The sequence below is a fragment of the Heterocephalus glaber genome, unplaced genomic scaffold, assembly GCF_053883595.1.
Source record: "Heterocephalus glaber isolate CG9 unplaced genomic scaffold, H.glaber_assembly_v1.0 deba00001719, whole genome shotgun sequence".
In the NCBI taxonomy this organism is placed as follows: Eukaryota; Metazoa; Chordata; class Mammalia; order Rodentia; family Bathyergidae; genus Heterocephalus; species Heterocephalus glaber.
In genome coordinates this window covers 3,036,541-3,057,035 of record NW_028258432.1, presented here as the reverse complement: position 1 = coordinate 3,057,035, position 20,495 = coordinate 3,036,541, and the positions used below count along the sequence as shown (strand labels likewise).

General features: G+C 36.8%; 1 protein-coding gene across 10 annotated transcripts in view; it reads left to right on the top strand.

Annotated features, from left to right (window-relative positions):
* Positions 1-20,495, top strand: part of LOC101702786 (zDHHC palmitoyltransferase 20) — a 67,747-nt gene that overhangs the window by 19,190 nt on the left and 28,062 nt on the right. For all 10 annotated transcript variants that reach the window (XR_002386180.2, XR_002386181.2, XR_015446622.1 and 7 more), the window contains exons 2-4: positions 3,933-3,959; positions 8,622-8,725; positions 17,011-17,131. Coding sequence is in view for 5 of the 10 variants with exons in the window: in XM_013075839.3 (XP_012931293.2) it covers positions 3,933-3,959; positions 8,622-8,725; positions 17,011-17,131 (252 nt within the window). In the remaining 5 variants the exon portion in view is untranslated. The remainder of the gene's footprint in view (positions 1-3,932; positions 3,960-8,621; positions 8,726-17,010; positions 17,132-20,495) is intronic.

Genomic DNA, 20,495 nt, shown 5'->3' with positions numbered 1-20,495 from the left:
AAAGTTATATAATCTACAAATAGTGATAGCGCTGGTTATGTTTTCAATCTTTTTTTTTTTTTTTTTTTTGGTACGGGGGGGATTGAACTTGGGACCTTGACCTTGTGAGGCCGGCAGCAGAACCACCGAGCTGAATCCCCGGCCCCTATCTTTTCAATCTTTATACCACTAATTTATTTCTCTTTTATAATTGTGTGGCTAATGCTTTCCCATCACTTTCACATCGTGGCACATACAGGAAATTATAATCTTTTAGTGAACATTAAGATAGATAGGAAATGGGGACAGAGATGATCAGCATGAGATCTAACTGCCCTAGGCCTTGTCTGTCTTATCTGAAATGGGTTGAGAAAAAGCCCCTACACTTCTCCAAAAACAACGTTTAAAAGACAAAAGTAATGATCAAGAACTTATCTTGTACCTGACTTCAGTGGGAATGCTTTTTTAAAAAAATTAAAGTAATAGCTTCATTGAATTAAATTTTGCATACTATACAATTTACAAACTTAAATTGTACAATGCAGTAGATTTTTAGCATATTGACAGAGTTGTACCACCAGGACCACAATCAAATTTAGATCATTTTTGTTATCTCAAAGCAAAACATTCTACCCACCAGCTGTCATCTTCCAGTTTGTCCTCCCCCTAAATCTAGGCAACCACTGAGCTATATGTTTACCTTTATAGATTTTTCCTATTCTGGAAAATATTTTTAAATTCAAAATTGACCATGCTCTTAGCAACAATAAAGACATTAACATATCCAAAGAAATGGAAATCCTGCAAAATGAACTCTCACGTCACATTGGAGTAAAACTAGAAACCAACAGCAGAAACATACTTAGAATAGTTTTTTCTCTGTTACCTGTATTTTATTTCATATTTTATTTATATATTAACTTTTTCATACAAGGGAAAATGCAATGTTCAAGCTTGCGTGTCTGGTTTACTTCACTTAACATTATGATCTCAAGATGCATCCATTTTCCTACAAATACCTCAAGTTTATCTTTCATTATGGCAGAGTACTCCCTTGTGTATAAATATATTTTATCCATTCATCTATTGGTGGGTACATAGCCTGTTCGCAAGATTTAGCTATTCTGAATTGTCCTGCCATAAACATGGGTATATAGTGAGGCTATTTCTTTAGTACTATTTCATTAACTTAATGCTAGTTTAGGGTCTAAACTAGATCTGTTTTGGCTTATTAAGGAAGTATCCATTCACTCCTATTTTATCAAGGGGATTTTAGTCAAAAATGGATTTTTAATCAATATTTCTTAAACATTGCTGCTGTATATCAGGCTTTGAGACTAAAAGGATAAAATAAAAGAGATGCAGTATTAAAAAGAATGCAAGTCCATTCTTGGATTGTGTTTCCATCGTGTGTCATATGACTGTATCAAAATTTAAATTAGGGAGAAGCTTGGCTTATGTGGAGTCTGCTAGCTAACTAGTTTTTTTCCAGGCCACTTATTTGTTCAATGTTGGTTTTGGAGATCTTTCTGAAACAAATTACATCCTCTGGTGTCTTCTTGGTGCTTGAGATGCTTTTTTAAGTTATATGGAAAAATGTTTAAGTGCTTTTCAGTTTTGTTTTGGTTGAATTCTACTGTATATGAATATTATTGTAGTTTTTTTTCCCTTGCATTGTTCTTCTTTGAATGGTTTTCATTTTTGTATGTGTGTGTGTTTGATAATAAAGTTATTTTTTTAAAATGCAAATCCAAATAGACTTTGGTTCCAATCTGTCCACACTACATGTACTAGCATTGAGACTTCAAGCAGAGGTCATTTAATTATTTAGAACCTTAGTGTATTTATCTGGAAAATGGAACTAATGGAACTTCAAGGTTGTTATTGTTACATGATTCTACACTTAAAGGAACATGCACTCCAATAGAGAGAGACATATATCGAGGAGAGGAGAAAGAATGAGCTGTGGTCATATAAAGGAGTGTTCTTTCTAGCTTAAAGAGAATTGGCAAGCTTTACAGAGGAGGAAGTGTTTAAATGGGACACTGAAAGATGAATGGGGGGGAACACAATGTCTGTGAAAATTACACTTTCAGAAAACTAGTTCAGAATAATTAGACCATAATTAAATGACAGAGACTAGAGTGGCAGACGGATATGAGTACAACAGGCCTTTAGTATGTGCTGCCCTGAAGATTGTGGACTAAAGTGACTCAGGTGTTGAAGAGCATTCACACATCAGGTTTGCAGGTGGTGAGTGTATTCAGTGAACAGAAGAAAGATGCCTTAAGCTGTTGCATTTCAGGGAGGCAATACGAAGGAATAGGTTGGGACTCAAGAAGAGGTGATAGAATTGAAATAGAATCAACAAGACCTAAAGACTTCAGGCCATCCAGAAAGAAAGAGTAAATAGTAATTCCCATGTTTTCGGGCTTGGTAGACTGAAGTGAATGGTGAATGTCTTCATTAAGGTAGTAGTACAAGGTGGAAGAAAATACAGAAGAGGTAGATAGTGAATTAACTTTCCTGTGGCCAATTTTAATTGGAGAAAAAAATACTCTAAAAATTACAAGGATAAATTGTTCACTTTTTCTATTGGAAAATAAAATTGTCTTAATATTACATGTTCTGTCATATGCAGCAGCTAAGAAAGTTGATCTCAAGAGACTAGAATAGTAATTACTACAAGAAGCTAGAAAGGGTGGAGGGGAAGAAGAAAGGGGCGTTTGTTAAATGTATACCAGAGCAGTTAGAAGGAATAAGTGCTTGTGTTTGAAGACTAAACACAAGGAAATGGTCAGGGCCAGGGATGTGGCTCAGTGGTGCCACGCCTGCCTGGCAAGCGAAAGGTCCTGAGTTTAATCCCAGGTACTGCCCCCCCATGGTAGATATGTAAGGACCTACAAATAGTTTGATTAGAAATCATTACACATTGTGTAATGTTGTCCCTCCTAAATACAGTGGGCCCTCGAGTTTCAACTGGCCTGCCATATGAACAGTTTGGGGTTATAACCAGAATTTTAGTTTCAACTTAACGACCTGAATGTCAGCCCCTTGTGCTTCCAGATGGTCTCTGATATAGATTTAACCCTTAAAGAGTTCTAGAAGGAACATTACAACATCTTTTTCCTGTATGGGGTTAATTGACAAATCATGGGCTGAGGTCTACTGGGAAGAAAGTGTGGCCTAAAATTATACAGGAGAGAGACTTTGAAATCTGTGTATAGGAGACGGAGCCTTCAATTGATTGACTTGAGTTACAACCAGCCCTTGCTAATAAATTGAGTTCATAAGTCAAGGGTCCACTGTATACATAATATGTTTTAGATAAGGAAAATTTATCTTGCATGTAGCTTTCACAAGGAAGTTGGTGAAGTACATTATACTGTAGACTAATGAATATGGTAAATTATAGTATTGCAGAGGACAGTCCTGTTCATTTTGCAGGATTATTAAGGAAAGAGCTGAAGAAAATATTGCAGACTAATGAAGGTCTAAAAAAGGTTTTAGATGATTATACTGTTAATGATAAAGAATTTGAATTTGGGGCCAGGGATTTAGCACAGTGGTTCTGCCACCTGCCTCACAAGCGCAAGTTCGATCCCCAGTACCAAAAAAAAAGACTCGTTCCTTCCTGTCCCCATTCCCTTGTTTATATAGATCTTCTTAGGGTAAGCAGCTCTATACCCATGACTTCAGTTACTTTGTATATCCTTTGATAAAAATCTTTGGGCCAGGGATTTAGCTCAGTGGTTCCACCACCTGCCTTGCAAGTGCAAGGTCCCAAGTTCAATCCCCGGTACCGAAAAAAAAAAAAAGAATTTAAATTTTAGCATTTTTATGTTTTTGAAGTTTTATAAAGATGATATTAAGGTGAATATTCAATCTGAAATAAAACTTAGGTACAAAAATGTTTAAAGTGTATTTATTCACTGTTTTTTCTTCTATTCTAGTTACAATTTCTGGAAATGAAGAAAATGGTAAGGCACTTTTGGTCTCATTTTAAGTAGAATGTTTATGGCATCTTAATTGGAACTTACCTACTTTTTATTTAGTGATGAATTACAGGTGTTTTTGTTTTCAAAAAGAATATGTGAGTGGCCCGGGGATTTAGCTCAGTGGTTCTGCTGCCTGCCTTGCAAGCACAAGGTCCTGAGTTCGATTTCTGGTACCAAAAAAATAAAAATAAAGAATATGTGAGTCAGATGCAATTACATATGCCTTTAGACTCAGAACTCGGGAGGCAGAGACAAAAGGATCACTTTAGTTCATGAGGTTGAAGCCAGCCTAGGTAACATTGCAAGACCATGTCTTAAAAAAAAAAAAAAAGCAAAGCAAATATGTATCTTTAAAATTTGAGTACTTGGATTCAATCATCAAGTTAGTGTATTCTCATCTTGTTATTTACATGAATTGAAGTAGCTGTTATTTTGTAATGCACCTAGTGTTCAAACTCTTTGTGTAAGTTTATGTATTTCTGCATGTATGTTCATCATAACTCCAGATTTAGATTCTTTAATATGAGTTCTAGCTGGATTGAGGAGGAGATTCTCCTTTCATGATATCCAAATCTTATCGATGGTTCTCTTTGTTTATGAACTTGTTTAAAATAGCACATACATAGATTTAATAAAATAACCAGACTTTGAATTTGTAAATTGTATTATTACTAGGTCAAAAGAATTAAAGTTTTTATAATGACTAGCCAAAGAGACAGGGGAAAATCTTTTCTCAAAGTTTAACCTAAATAAAAGAGTATTTTAGAAATCCATTGAGATCAAATTTCAGAAACTGTTTATTCATTCCCTACTGGGGATTGAACCCAGGTCCTTTGCACTGAGCTATATCCTCAGTCCTTTTTTATTTTTTATTTTGAGATTGTCACTAAGTTGCTTGAACTTGCAATCCTGCCTCACTCTCCCCCAAAGTGCTAGGATTACAGGTGTGCACCACCATGCCTCACTACGAAATTTGATTTTAACATACACAAATCCAGAGAATTTCTCAGATAGTTGGAGAGTCAGACATTATTAATAAATATTTATTACTGGAGATCATCAAGCATTACCAAGTATTAAATCTCACATAAACCTGTAGGTCTCATTTTTCAGTAACAGAAGAAACAGCAGTCTTGGTAGTCCTATCTTACTCTATAACTGTGTGCTGGGTGTTGAAAGTGCAAATATAGAAAGTAGAGAATTTCAGTTAGATATCATGGCACACCTGTAATCCCAGCACTCTGGAAGTTTGCAGTCTGAGGCAGAGGAGCAAAAGTTCAAGCCTAGTCTGAGCAACTTAGTGAGACCCTGTCTCAAAAAAAAATGAATTTCAGAAGTTCTTACAAAAGAACTTTTAATTTTCTGTTATTTCTTGGGATTATTTTTTACTAAGTCTCTCAATTTTTAATTTTTTTTTAATTTAGTTACTGATGATTTTTGAACACAGGCTTTGATTTATAGGTTCAGATTTTTCTTTGAGCTTTGATTTAATTTGCTTAGTTAACATAAGATTTTACTTCATATATTACAGCCAATGGCTTATAGTATGTACGTGTGATCAGAAGTTTGCTTATTAAGTCACATGACTTTGAGCTTTGGTGTATATATATTTTATATTATTTATTATAACTTAAGAGTTATCTGTTCAGTACTTACTGTATTAGGCATCGTGGTCAGAGATTAATTTTATGTTTTTTATTTAACTGAGCATGTATTTTAAAGCATATCATTTTTGTTTTGTGCTCATAGAAAAAAAATCATTTTAAAATATATTAAATATTAAGAAATATTTCAAGAGTCTATTGTTTTATATAGCAGTCTTGGTTGTAACTGAATGATTAAGAAATTTAAGGTACCTAAACCTTATTTCCATTTATCTGGAAGCTATACAGTAGTATATAGATGAGAAATGATAAGCTCGGTTGACTACGGAGTCCAGGCAAAAAATAATGGAAATGAGCTAAGTGAAGAAAAAAAAAGAAACACCAATTTTGAGTCCATTGTGTAGTCCATAAGGTTTATCTGGAGGAAGCTAACAGCATAGAGCAGTGGTGGCAAACCTATGGCATGTGTGTGTTTTAAGACAAAAGATGCTAATATTTCTGTTATTTTTTCTCAACTAAAACCTTAGTATTCTGGCTTAATTGTAGTGTTGGTACTTTGCTATAAATAAATGGGTTTTGGGTTGCAGTTCAGGCACTCGTCTCTGAAAGGTTGGCTATCACTGGCATAGAGGAGTTCAGATTTTTAGAAGCCAGAATGTTCTGTGTTTATGACAGTTAGTATAGTGGAAGTGAAAAGAGCACATTTGAAAATGGATGGAAGTTACTAGGGTTTTATCTTGGCATCAGATGTTGCCTTAGAATGTGACCATTTGTGGTTAAAAAGTGAGAAAATACAATTTTAGGGATGACATAGTGAAAATAACCTTGGAGTTTTTATCAAGCAGATACAGTTTGAATTCTGGCTTTATCACTTAGTAACTAATATTGGACAGGGTACTAAATTTAAATTCTCTTAGCCTCAGTCAACTTAAAGAATACCTTATTTGTCAGCTTAAAGAATACCTTATAAGACTACTGTGAGAGTTGGAAATAAATCACTAAACGTAAATGGTTATTTTGAGTAGCTATAGTCAGATATGGTGACTAGGAAGTCCCAGAGTTTTATCAGAATACATTGGACGTGCAGATGGAGTTACTTTCTAGGAATTTCACAGTCAAGAGGGAGAAGAAACTAGGACAGTACATTTCATATTGGCCGTGGAGAGGGATTGGAAGCAAGAGAGACCTTAAGAAAAGAGACCAGTGGCTTTGGCAATAATCCGGATGGAATGGACATCCATGCGTGGCAGTAAAATAGTGAGGAGTTAGTTCACTTTGAAAGAAATTTTAGGAGTGAGAATTGGAAGTAATTGTACTGATTAGCCTGGAAAGATGGAGAGGCATTTGAGCCCTGTGTTTCTGCATTAGTCAGTCTCCTGTGGGACTGGGGTTCTGGTCCCTAAAATCTGCCATGGGCCAGTAGAATTTCAAAAGAAAATGTTGGGTTCCAACAGGATTGTCAGCTTTTAAAATCATTATTATTTTATCTAAAGGGAACGAGTATTTTAAACCAGAATTATAGGGAAAAATAACCTAATAAAGATGAGCACTACATTGTTAAGAATGTTTCTCACTTCACTGCAGAACAGTGAAAACTTCATCAGATCTCAAACATTAGAAACACTGGAATAGGGAATGTACAGAAAGAACTAGATTCAGGAGAGAAGGACTAAAATGCCTGGGTAGTGATTGTAATAATAGCCAATATTTATTGAGGATCTATTATGTTCCAGGCACTGTTCTAAGTATTTTTCATATTTATCAGCAACTTTATTGAAACAAGTGCTTTATTTGAAGTCCAAGCAAATTGTTTGGGGAATGCGGTATAAAGAGGTAATGAATTCTCAAAGTAATGAAGACTACTACCATGTTGAAGATTTGATCTAACCCTTAATAATGAGTAGAATTTCAAGCTTTTACACTTTGTCTGTAATTTGTCATGTTCAGTGAGTCTGTGGTACTGCATCCTAAACTGAAAGAGTTCGAGCAGCTGGTAGATAATTCTTACTTCTTATAGAAACCAGTCCTTCTTGGGGCTGGGGATTTAGCTCAGTGGTTCTGCTGCCTGCCTTGCAAGTGCAAGGTCCCAAGTTCGATCCCTGGTACCAAAAAAAGAGAAACCAGTCCTTCTTCTTTGATGTAGAAAAACTATACACCACACACATATACATACCACACAAGCACAAAGAAGCTTAGAGTTCTGTCAGTGCGTTAATATTTGGAGATAAAGATGTTAGAATGTTACACTGATCCACGGAGGGGACAGCTGTGGTGGGAATGCAGCGTGGTTGAAAGTTTTTCTTTTTAGCCTGTATTGCATGAGAAGATGAAATTTAGGGTACATTTCTTGTACAATAAAGATTGAGTTACTCAAATTTACTCATTATTCTTCGTTATGGTAGCTTCCTTTATTTTCAATTTATAATTTCTTGGATTTGATAGTCACAGTGATGGATAGTTTCAAACAGTTTTTTTTTTTTGGTACTGGGGATCGAACTCAGGTCCTTCTGCTTGCGAGGCAGGTGCGGTGCCGCTGAGCTAAATCCCTGGCCCAGTTTTAAATAATTTTTAAATTATTTAAAATTAATGTTTAGGAGCCAGGTGTGGTGGCTCATGCCTATAGTCCCAGCACTCAGGAGGCTGAGGCAGGAAGATCACTACAAGTTCGAGGCCATTGTGGGCTACCTAGTGAGTCCAAGGCCAGCCTGAACTGCACAGTGAGACCCTGTCTCAAAAAACCCCAAAAATTAATGTTTAGGGAAATCTTGAAATTGAGTGAGTAAAGGAAGTGTTTATAGCTTAAATTCTCAGTAACTTAATAAACCAGGCTGATAATCCTTTAATATAGGAACAGAACATTTCTTCGTGTCTAGTAACGTTGTATTATGTATATAAAGAAGTTTATATTTTGAAGTTTTAATAGATCTTACTTAAATTTTTATTAGATTAAGTCTGCTGATCCAAATACTGTGTTTTAATGTAATGCTTTTTCCTGTTTTCACCTGGATTCAATGAAACATTATTTGTTTTTATTTACCAGGAAAGACCGTTGTTTACCTTGTGGCTTTCCATCTGTTCTTTGTTATGTTTGTATGGTCCTATTGGATGACAATATTCACATCTCCCGCTACCCCTTCCAAAGAGGTAAATTTAATGTTGGTAAATTACCAAATGCTTTAACTTATTATGGAATTGTTTTCCCTTGTGTTACCTATGTTAAAATTATGTAATACATTTGTTGTGTTTCCATTCATAAAATTGCTTAATAAATCCACATTATGAATGTCAGTCACCAACCTATTCTCAGATACAATTCGCTGACACAGCATAGTAAAAGTCTAATAATACTTTCCTGCCATGCCATGTTTTCTTAAAGACGTGTACTTTATATTACTGAAGTAAAAACACTTTAGGGACAGAATTGAGTTAGAGGAGTAGAGTTTATATCCTTTCAAGCATGAACAGCTATGCTGGAACTAAAGAAAATGTTAAATTGTGGGGGAAAATTGTTCAGGCTATTGCTTGCCACCCTTTATTAAGATTAGTTTTTCTCCTAACTAGAGGTTCCACTTGGAAAATAATATAGGTAAACATTTATGTACAGTAGGTTGAATTCTTCCTTCACTGAAAATTTAGTGCAACAAGATCATTAAGAATATTTACTCTAGGGCCGGGGATTTAGCTCAGTGGTGCTGCCACCTGCCTCGTAAGCGCACGATCCTGAGTTCGACCCCAGGTACCAAAAAAAAAAATTTACTCTAGAATCAATCTAGAATCTAGGATTGGCTGAGTTTGATTTCCTGCTCTTACATATTACATAATCTCTCCGACCTTCAATTTTCATCAGAAAATGGAGCAAACAATTGTGCCTTTTGCTGTACAGTATTTTTGAGGGTTCAGATTTCTCAAAGTAAACCTAACTTAGCACCTACCACATCATTAGTACTCAAAAATTAGATCATGCTTGTAATTGTTTCCCTTCACGTTTTTTCAAAATTCATTAAAATGTAGTTAAAAGTAATATATTTTACTTTTTAATGGAAAACATATGCAGAAAAGTATACATGTCATAAGTATACACATGGTGAAATTTCATGAACTGAATAAATACATCTGTGTAACCACCACCCAGCCAGGTTCAAGAAACAACATTCCCAGTGTCCCATCAGCCTCTTCATGCTTCCTTCCAGTTACCAATATCATGAGAAACCACTCTCCCACCTAATGGCATAGATTAATTTTGCTTGTTTTTGTACTTCCTAGGAATAGTCTTGTAGGAGTGTATATAGTACTAATAATCCACTGTTAATGTGTATGCCTTCTTCCATTATTACTGTTTTATTTGTGAGATTAATTTGTGTTGTTACAGTTGTTGGTCATTCACTTTCATTATTGTTTAGTACTCAGTTGTAGTATGTAATATAATTTTACCAGTCTGCCATAGATGGGCATTTGAAAGAATTTCACTTTAGAGCTGTTAGAAATGGGGCTGCAGTAAACATCCTAGTGCATTTCTCTTGGGAAATATATATGTAATTCTTTTGGGTAGATCCCTGGGAGGAAACTGCTGAATCATATTAACTGTGCATTCAAAATTTTAAAAAAAATTTTAATTTTGTGAGACAGTGTCTCACTATATAGTTCATCCTGGCCTTGAACTCACTATGCAGCCCAGGCTGGCCTCAAACTCATGGCAGTCCTCCTGCCTTCGCCTCCCGTGTGCTGGGATTACAGGCGTGTGCCACACATGGCTCAAAATTAGTAGAAATGGTCACATAGTCATTTACCCCTTTTTCTTCTGGATGCATGCTTTTGTTTTGAGAGGTAAAAATAAACCATAAATCAAACTTAATGTTTCATTATAGATATTATTTGAGCATTGGCAGTAGTCAGTCAACTGTTAAAGTTGTGTTACAAACTACTATCCATTTCTTGATCTTTAAGTTGAAAAAGGACCTAATTTTACTTACTCAATTACTAGTAATAATGGCCATTGAAAACAGAGCCTGTGTAAAAAGTAAATATAGAGATGTTCCAGTAATACCAATAGAAAAAAGAAAACAATTTGTAATATATTTGAGAAGGAGAGTATTGTAGAGGTTGAGAGCTCAAATTCTGGAACCAAACCATTTGCTTGCAGTGTGAATCTAGAGACTTTGCTTAATCCTGCCTCTAAAGTAAGGCGGCACAGTACATACCCCATGAAATTAAAGGGAGCACTGAATGAATCAACTCTATGTAGATAGTTTAATTTACGTAATAAATATTATATGTAAAGTGCTTAATGCTTAACACATCAGTACTGTCTAAATGTTATTTTTCTTTTTCTGTTATTGTTTTAGCATACTGCATTCAAGACTTTATATTCATTCTACCCTTCATCTTTACTCCTGTAAATTCATCTGACTGCTCAAGCTTTATCTAGCAGCATTCTACATTTACCCTGTCAAAGAATTTATCATCTAGTGTTGTAATTGCATCTTTACTTTTATGCATCACCTAATTAAATTGTGAACTCTGTGAAGACAGGGATGGATATTGCCATCATATTTGCTGTTGTCCCCCCAGCCCCTGCCACCAATCTGGCATATATAGTAGCTGTTCAGTAAGTGTTGAAATAATTATTAAATTATGAAATGCTGGAGAGCCAGCTAAGTTCAGCTCTAGTGACAGCCAAGTACAAGAATGTAAGATCCTCTTGTTCACTAAGCTTACATGATGCTGACTGAGATGTGCCGTGAAGGCAGTCACAATGCTGAGGTTGGTGCTAATGCAGCTGTCTTAAGAGGGCCCTAGTTCAGAAGTTACAGTGACATTTTGGAGTCATACCCAGGAGAACTGATTGGGTAAAAAATCAAAAAGTAAGTTTTTAGAGAAGTTATAAAAAAGATTTTTCACCCATTTTTTTCAATTAGGAACTTACTGAATACATGTCTGACTTTGATCTAGATTCAGAGGATAAAAAAACTAGTCTTCACATTTTACAGGCACAGACACATAGTAAATGAGCAAACAGATAATAATTGCAAATTGTGATAAATTTATAAAATTGAGATAAATTTAGGAAGAAGAGCATCTGCCTAATATATTTCTCAGATTATATTTCTATCACGTGTCATATGACTATTGAAATTTAAATTAAAAAAAAATTTGGCCTATGTGGAATCTACTACCTAACTAGAATTTTTATTTCCAGACCACTGTTTGTTCAATATTGGTTTTGAAAATCTTTTTAAAACAAATCACATCCTCTGATGTCTTGTTAGTGCTTAAGATGTTTTTTAAAATTATATGGAAAAATATTTAAGTACTTTTCAGTTTTGTTTTGGTTGAGTTCTACTATATTTGAATATTATTATAGTTTTCTTCCCTTGCGTTGTTTTTCTTTGAATAATTTTAATTTTTGTATATGTGTGTGTTTGATAATAAAGTTATACATTTTAAAATTTTAAAAAAGGGAACATCATATGGTAGAGCATAGCTCCTTTAGGGAGAAAAAAGCTCCTTTAGGTAGCGTGACCAAAGAAATCCTCTCTAAGGAAATGGCATCCAAGCTAGGACCTTTGAAAGTATCTCTAGGAAAAATCTGTTTTACTATTTTATCCCCATTACCTAGATTAGACCTAATATATACTAGGTAAATTGATAGAAACCTGAATGGAGGGATAATGAGAAGGAGGCAGCATGTGAATAGCTGGGTGGTAGACATCTCCCATCACCAGATGTCATCTTTTCTAAAGAGATGATATGGTCCCATCACTCTCTGGTTGTAATCCTTAAGGTTGCCAGTCTACATGAGATAAAGATCATGCCCACTTGCATAGTACCCAGAAGTCTCCATGAACTAAGTTTACTAACCTCATCTCCACTGCTTCTGTGTGGAGCTCTACACCTGTGTTTTGCCCTGAACGCGGCATGTGTTTTCTCTTCCTTATGCTTTCCGTGCTTCCCATTTCCTTTGAAGACTGGTGTTCATCTTCCAGAGGCCAGTTTAGGTACTACATCTCCAACACAGTTTCATTGACCAGCTACTCCTGCTTCCCAACGGACCTTTCATTGCACTTGGAAATATATTGGTTGTGTACTTACACTGATTTGTATTTTGCAATTCTTTGCTTTCATTGCTAACTTTCCTAGTAGACTGAGAGATGTGGTTCTTTTTTTTTTTTTTTTCCTTCAGTTTTTTGAGTCTTACTATCTAGTTCAGCCTGGCCTTGGCTGCAATCTTCCTGTCTCAGCATCCCAAGTGCTGGAATTATAGGCAAACACCATCACGCTGGGCTGAGAATTTGTTTTTTAAAGGCAAGGCTTTTTTTTAATTGGTGGTACTGGGATTGAAGGCACGGCGCCACTGAGCTAAATCTCCACCAAGGTAAGGCTTTTTATTGAGATTTGGATTTAGGATCTGAGCCAGAGTCTAACTCTTAATTAGTATTTTATATATATTTATGACCAAGCACTGTGGCATGTCCTTGTACTCAGGAGGCTGAGGCAAGGACATCACTTTAATCTAGGAGTTTGAGGCCACTGTGTTTCCTGGGAAACATGGTAACACACTGTTTCAGTCAATCATTCAATCAGTCGGTAACAGTGCTTTTAAAAAATATTTTTAATTATTTTGATGCTGAAGGTTGAACTCAGTGCATTGTGCATACTGTGAATGCAGTCACTGAGATACACTCCCCTAGCCTAATATATGCTTAAACACTGAACTGAAGATAATAGCCTGGCGTGGTGGCACATACCTATAATCCCAGCACTTGAGAGACTGAGACAGTAGGATCCCAGTGAGTTCGAGGCCAACCTGGGCTACATAGTGAGTTCAGGGTCAGCCTGAACTACATATCAAGACCTTGTTACCCCCCCAACACCCTAAACCCCAAAAAAGATGGTAATGCCGTTTCACAAATGTGATTTATATTAAATAGTGTTGAGTGAAAATAGACTTAATGGTAATTTCAAAACTCTAATAATTTAATTTTTGTTTTCTTCCATTCCTTATTTAAAATTCTGTTGTCTCTTGAAGTTTTCATTTAAGCTTTTCATTATTTTATAGACTTAATTAAAGAAAAGTAATGATAATGAATAGAAGAGTATCAAGCTGAGGTCTGGGATACTACCTCAGACTAGAAATAGTATAACCCAAGGAAATCTGTTGAGATTTTACAAGAAAACTAAAGTTTGGTTAGATCGTCTTGTATATACTTGACATTGTACTACGTGCTTTTTTTTTCTATCTCTGAAAGCATTTAGGAGAAGGTAAATATGTCAGAAATGCCTAAAGAGCTCAGCCTGTGGTAGGAGATAAGGGACCTTAAAAATTTTCACGTTTAAGATGTGAATCTTTCTGGCTGCTTTGTATACTGTTATTTTGATTGTGGAAGCCAAGCTAAGTACATCTAAATAGACTCTTCTACTTCCTGAATTACAGTGTTTTACTCAGGTTAGATTAACAATCTATAAAAACCCAGAACTCACCCTGAGTTCGATCCTGCCTTGTGAGGCAGGCGGTGGAACCACTGAGCTAAATCCTGGGCCCTAGACTTTTTAAATAAAAATCTTACAAGTAAATAAAAATTGAAGAGCAGTGTTGTTAAAAATACAAAATGTGATTAAGAGCAAGTCTTAAGCCATTTTTAGTTACAAAGAAAATGTGAAATAGACTGTTAGAAACTTAAAAGTTCCTGGTTACATGAAACCAAGGCATGAGAAGGAGGGCCCTCAAGATGCTGGATGAGTAAGAAAAGAAGAGCAGTGGACAAGTATTTGGTAGGTGAAATGTTATTGGAAGAAACGAACTAGAGACTGGCTGCATTGTGACAGCAAACATTGGGACAGCAAGAAACAGCTTTATAAAGGAATCTCTCCTTGACAAAAGGAGGCTGTTCTTGCCTTAGCAATCCTTGATAATTGTGGAGAAAGTAGTGCTGTTCGTTAGCTTTTGAAAAGTTAAAAATGTTGAAAGAAAATAAGGACTTGTTGACCTCATTGAGATGTGTAGCCAAAAAGTAGCAGATGAAGAAGCTTTGGACATTCTTCTAAAAATTAAATATTACCTGGCAGTAACTTTTTTTGGTCCTGGGGATCAAACTCTGGACCTTGTGCTTGTGAGGCAAGTGGCGGCACCACTGAGCTAAATCCCGGGCCCAGGACAGTGACTTTTAAACAACACATTTTTACCTAAGGAAAAAAGTGTGTGCGTGCATGTGTGTATATGTGCGCATGTGTATGTGTGCGTGTGTTTTCCTCTTTTCTCTTTTGGTGTTGCTGGAAATTGAACTCAGTGCCTTATGCATACCAAACCAGGGCTGTACCCACTGAGTTATACCCCTAATCCTAAGTAAAATATGTATTAAGACATTTTAGGGGGCTGGGAATACTCTGGGTTTAACACGTTCCTGCCAGCTTGAACCTCTGGTAGTACATGTGTGACTATCTCATTGGGTGCCTTCTACCACCCACGGGACTGTCCCATGATACCCAATGGAACAGTCACACAGGTACCACTGGTGCTTCAGAGCCATCCATAGCAAGGCGTACGAATTACAGCCCCATTGTGAATATGTTAAGCCTCAGTGCACTCCCCCCAATTTTTTTTTTGTATTAAATTCTTTTATTGGTACATTGTAGGTATACAACACAATTACATTTCTCATTGGGAATTGTACCTTTACATAATGCATCTTGGTTCTTATTTTTTCCCCATTCCTAGCCCTCCCTTCACGCCCTCCACCCTTCCCTATTTACAAAGACTTTATTTCTATTTTTTCCATTTCTCCGCATTTTTCCTTTCCCTTCTTTCCTTTCCCCTGCCCCTCCCACTACCCCTACCCCTTTGGACCTTTTCTTCCTATTTTGCATTATCGATTATTCATTCTAATCATTGGTACATTTTAGGTATACAGTATAATGACATTCCTCATTGGAAATTTGCACCTTTACATAGTCTCTCTTGGTTCTTATTTTTCACCCTTGCCCAGCCCTCCCTTCAACCCCTCCATTCCTCCCTGTTTACAAAGATTTTTTTCCTCTTTTTCCATTTTCTCATATTAATCCCATTCCCTTCTATCCTTTCCCCTAGCCCTCCCACTTTCTTCCCCTTTGCCCCTTTTCTTCCTATTTCACATTACCTATTACACATTTAGTCCTTATTTACACTTTCAGTTTCTCACACCAGAGAAACTATTCGGTATTTATACATGTGTGTCCTATTTATTTCATTTAAGAGTATTGCCTCAATGTGCATCCACTTAGCTATAAATGTCTCTAATTTCTCATTTTTTATGGCTGAGTAGTACTCCATTATATAAAAAACCACATTTTCTTTATCCAGTCTCCAGTTGATGGGCATTTGGGCTGTTTCCAAGTTTTAGCTATTACAAATTGTGCTGCTATGAACATGGGTGCACATATATCACTGTGGTATGATTCTTTTAATTCTTTGGGGAAGATCCCCAGCAGGGGAATAGCGGGGTCAAATGGGATTTCCAGTCCTGGTTCTTTGAGGTATCTCCATACTGATTTCCACAGTGGTTGCACCAGTCTACACTCCCACCAGTAGTGGAGCAGGGTTCCTCTTTACCCACAGCCCTACCAGCATTTGTTATTGGTTGATTTCATAATAGCAGCCTTTCTTTCTGGAGTGAAGTGGAATCTCAGCGTTGTTTTCATTTGCATCTCTTAAATGACTAGTGATGTTGAACATTTTTTCATGTATTTATTTGCTATTTCTACTTCTTTGTTTGAGAAATGTCTGTTCATTTCAGATGCCCATTTTCGGATTGGGTCTTTAAATTTGGGAGGTCTGATCTTTTTAAGTTCTTTATAGATTCTAGATAGTAGACCTTTGTCTGAGGAAGAGCAGGTGAAGATATTTTCCCACATTGTGAGTTGTCTCTTCACACTGCTGGTGGTTTCTCTTGCTGTGCAGAAGCCTTTTAATAAGAAGAGATCCCATTTGTTGATTGTTTGTGCTAGTTCACAGGCAACTGAGGTTTTGTTCATAAAATCTTTTCCTACACTGGTGTCTTCAAGGGTTCTACCTAACCTCTGTTCCAACTGGTTCAGAGTTTCTATTTTAATATTTAGATCTTTAGTCCATTTTGATTTTAGTTTAGTGCATGGTGAGAGATACAGGTCTAGTTTTAATCTTTCCCAAAAATGTTTTTGATGAATGAATTTAGTTTTATCTAAAAAGCAAAATGTTGAGCTTGTATCCTGTGCCATCATTGGTATGGAGGGTAAATTTTAAAAATTTGTATGTAGTTTTTGTTAAAATGTATTTGATTTATCTTAAAGTTAAGTTTGAATGTTGCCTTTAGAAAACAAAATATTTGTGGGGTATTGCTTCTGTTCTAGATAAAACTTTCTGAGCATGAAAATTAACATCTTGGGATTAAAAAATATTTAATAGTTTTCTCTTTTTATAGTTCTACTTGTCCACTTCTGAAAAGGAACGTTACGAAAAGGAATTTAGCCAAGAAAGACAACAAGAAATTTTGAGAAGAGCAGCGAGAGATTTACCTATCTACACTACAACAGCTTCAAGAAGTAAGAAAACAAATCTTAAGCTTTCTTTCCAAAGGATGTTTAAGATGTGCTGATTTCTGCTAGGACATATTGCATGGGTTGACTACTAAGTAGGGGTTGTGATGATTGCCACAAATAACTTTTGTGGGAACAAAATTTCCTGTTTTCTGCACTTTCTGTGGTATTTCAGATAAAAGTATAGATGAATATATAAGTATATCAGTATAGATTTTAAGGGACTCACTTTCATATGAATCTCTTTTTCTTTTACTCAAACTCAACCTGGCTGAAAGTCTCAGTTGTTATCCGTAGTAAACTGTCATTTGGGGATTCTGGTTTGAAGTTGACCGTTGTGTGTCGTCACTGACTGATACAGAAAAATCAAGAGTGTGCTGCGAGTGGGACGAGGTGAAAGGCACAGAGGTGAAGGAATTGGTTCACAGGTGTGAAGCTGGTACCCTGAGGCCACGCCATGAGCTCCAGTTTGTCTGTCTGTGAAGCCCATGATGCTTCTGTGCCACGGTCTGCGCTGTCGGCCTGACCACAGAAGCTTCCTCTCGTTAGGGGTCAGCTCCTTAACAGGGAGGAGTCGTCCAGGGAACAGGGGTGACTGCGCTGACCATTGAAGTCCAGGAAATGTCTCAGTCACTTTTTCTCATTGCTGACCCAAAATACCCGACACCCAAAGTTGAAGGAGGAAAGGGTTACTTCACCTCACAGTTTGTAGACGTTCCAGCCCATAATTGGGTGTCTCCAAGGCAGGGTGGTATGGGGGGGGGGGTCGCAGAGGAGAAACTGTTTGTAGCAGGAAGAAGGCAGCAAAGCTTCCAAGTGACAAGCAACAAGAAACAACCCTCTGTCCCTTACATCTTATTCAGGCTACCCACCCTTAATCCTAGGGTTGCACCCTTGATCCCATCATCACACAGCCTAGATCCAGCCACCTCCAAAAAGCCACACCTGTATGACTGCATGAGGCCTTGGGGGGAAATCTAGATTACATACAAGCCATAACAGGAAGTCAGATACTAGAAAGAGAGTATTGGCAGCTTAACAGTTACTCTCTACTCAATGCTTTACCCATAAGAATTCATTTAAACTTCACCACAACACTGTGAGGTACACACCATTAGTCTCTACTCTGCCCATGAGGAAACTTGAGTCACTGTTCCCAAACAACCTGGTCCCTGAATATGAGAACTGGACTTCAGGGGCTGTGAGGCTAAAGAAAAAAGCAGTGCAGTTATTTGGGGGGAATTACTGATAGAAGCTTGGTCCTGGGTGGCAGAAAGGCCAAGCCGTAAGTCAGGAATGTACTTGTATTCTGGTCAGCTATTGAGGAAACAGTGACTGGGGTTACTCAGGGGCAGTCATGGTAGTACTTACAATTCAGGATGGCTGCAGATGCAGAGAGGTTTAAGTAATTTGATCACAGTCCTATGGGCAATTTGGGATGGTGCTCTAATTCCAGAACCCTCTAGTCTCCTCAACTCCAAGGGAAAAAGAAAGAGCTCTGCCTTTGTGTAGCTGTGTACAAATTGTGACTCAAGAACATTCTGTGTGTGCATGATTTAAGGAATAGATAGATATTCGACTGACTTTTAAAACGTACTTAACACTGTTCATTTTACTATCAATATATTATAGTATAGAGTGAAAATAGGGATTGTAAATCAAACCTTAACTTTTCCATTACTATTGCTGTGCCAGTCATTTAAACTTCTAAGCCCTAGTTTCCTCATTTTAAGATGAGACTAATACTATCTATATCTCTAGGTTTGTGGAAGTATTAAATGAGATAATGTATGTAAAACATTTCATATACTATATTTTGGCATGTGATACATTTTCATCAGATTTCATTTTCAGTAAATGACAGCTAATTTAGTATAATCCTTTTTTACATTTAATTCTGAGAAGTCTAGCTTATGATAATTGTTAGTAGTTGTACTTCTATAAATTAGCAGTTTTTAACCCAGCACCTATTTTTTCAGAGAATGTATGAATCCCTGACATCATATGCAAAATTTTTGGTACATGTAGTTTCCAAAACAGCCTATTCGTGGCAAAATCATCTGTTTTCAAAGTAGTACATATGCCCCCAGAATAAAGAGATGTTGTAAAAACTTTATTCTTAAAACTTTACTACTTTTTATTTGTTATAGTGGCTTTCCTCTAATCTGAATAGCACCCATCATCTGTTATTACTCCAGACATATTCTGAGCCCTTTAACAACAGATGAGAGAATGAGTCACAACGAGGTAACCTGAGTCCCTGAGTAGCCAGGGCTAGGCCCCGTTCTTCAGCTCCATTTGGTACTACATTTCTATAATCTAGAATTCGAAATTCTGTGAGTTTCTTCTTTTTTCTTGTAATAGAAATAATACCTATTTTTTTCTTTCAGAAATAAAATTACCGAGAGGTGCATTGAAGAAAGGCCTGTGAGATACCAAGTGTTAAGTCTTAGAGGTGGAGCTGAGGGCTAGAGGACAGAGATGATAGAGACTTTGTATTGACTACTGCTGTGTCTTGTTGGTGATGTTGTTGGTTTGGTTTGGTTTGAGATGGTCTCACTTTGTAGATGGTCTCATCTTTGTAGCCCAGATTGGACCCAAAGTTAAGATCCTTCTTAGTGTCCTGCGTGCTGAGATTATAGGCATGTAACACCATGCTCAGCCCTTTTTGCGCCTTTTAGAACCGTTTGAACATACTGTCCACTCAGAAAACAAAATGAATTCTTAGAAACCTCCTCTCCACGGTGTGGCTAAAACCAGCCTCTGTCTCGACTCTTTGCCACATACTGTTTCCATGTGTGAGTCTTATGCTTCAGATTGTGCTAAATCACCCTGTCCTTCCTCACTATTTTTTGTCTTTCTTTGTGTGGAATCATAATTTTCTTTTCCATAAATCCAGTTTAAAGTTTTAATTCAGCATCCATCTTTTTTCAGCCCATTTCTGTTGACTTTAGTAAGAGTGATTCTTTTGAAAGTTGACTAAACTTCTGAGAACCTTACCTTGTAGATTATAAATCATTGCCTAATTGTTATTTATGTTCTTCTCACCTCCTTGACTTTATTCTAAGCCCCCGGTGAGGAGTTTTATCCGCAGTCCCTGTACAGTGTCTCACTAAATAGACACTCAGTAGGTATTTGAATTAATCTGTTCTTGACATAATCTTTTCCTGGGTGAGGTGTGTGTGTGTGTACGTGCGCACCCGCACACCCGCATGCTTGTAGTACTGAGAATTCAACCCCAAGGCTTTCTCAACCAAACTATATCCCTGACCCTTTTAGATTTTTGAGAAAGGGTCTTTGTTAAATTGCCCTGGCTGGCTTTGAACTGTAATCTTGCTGCCTCAGTCTCCTAGGTAGCCAGGGTTACAGG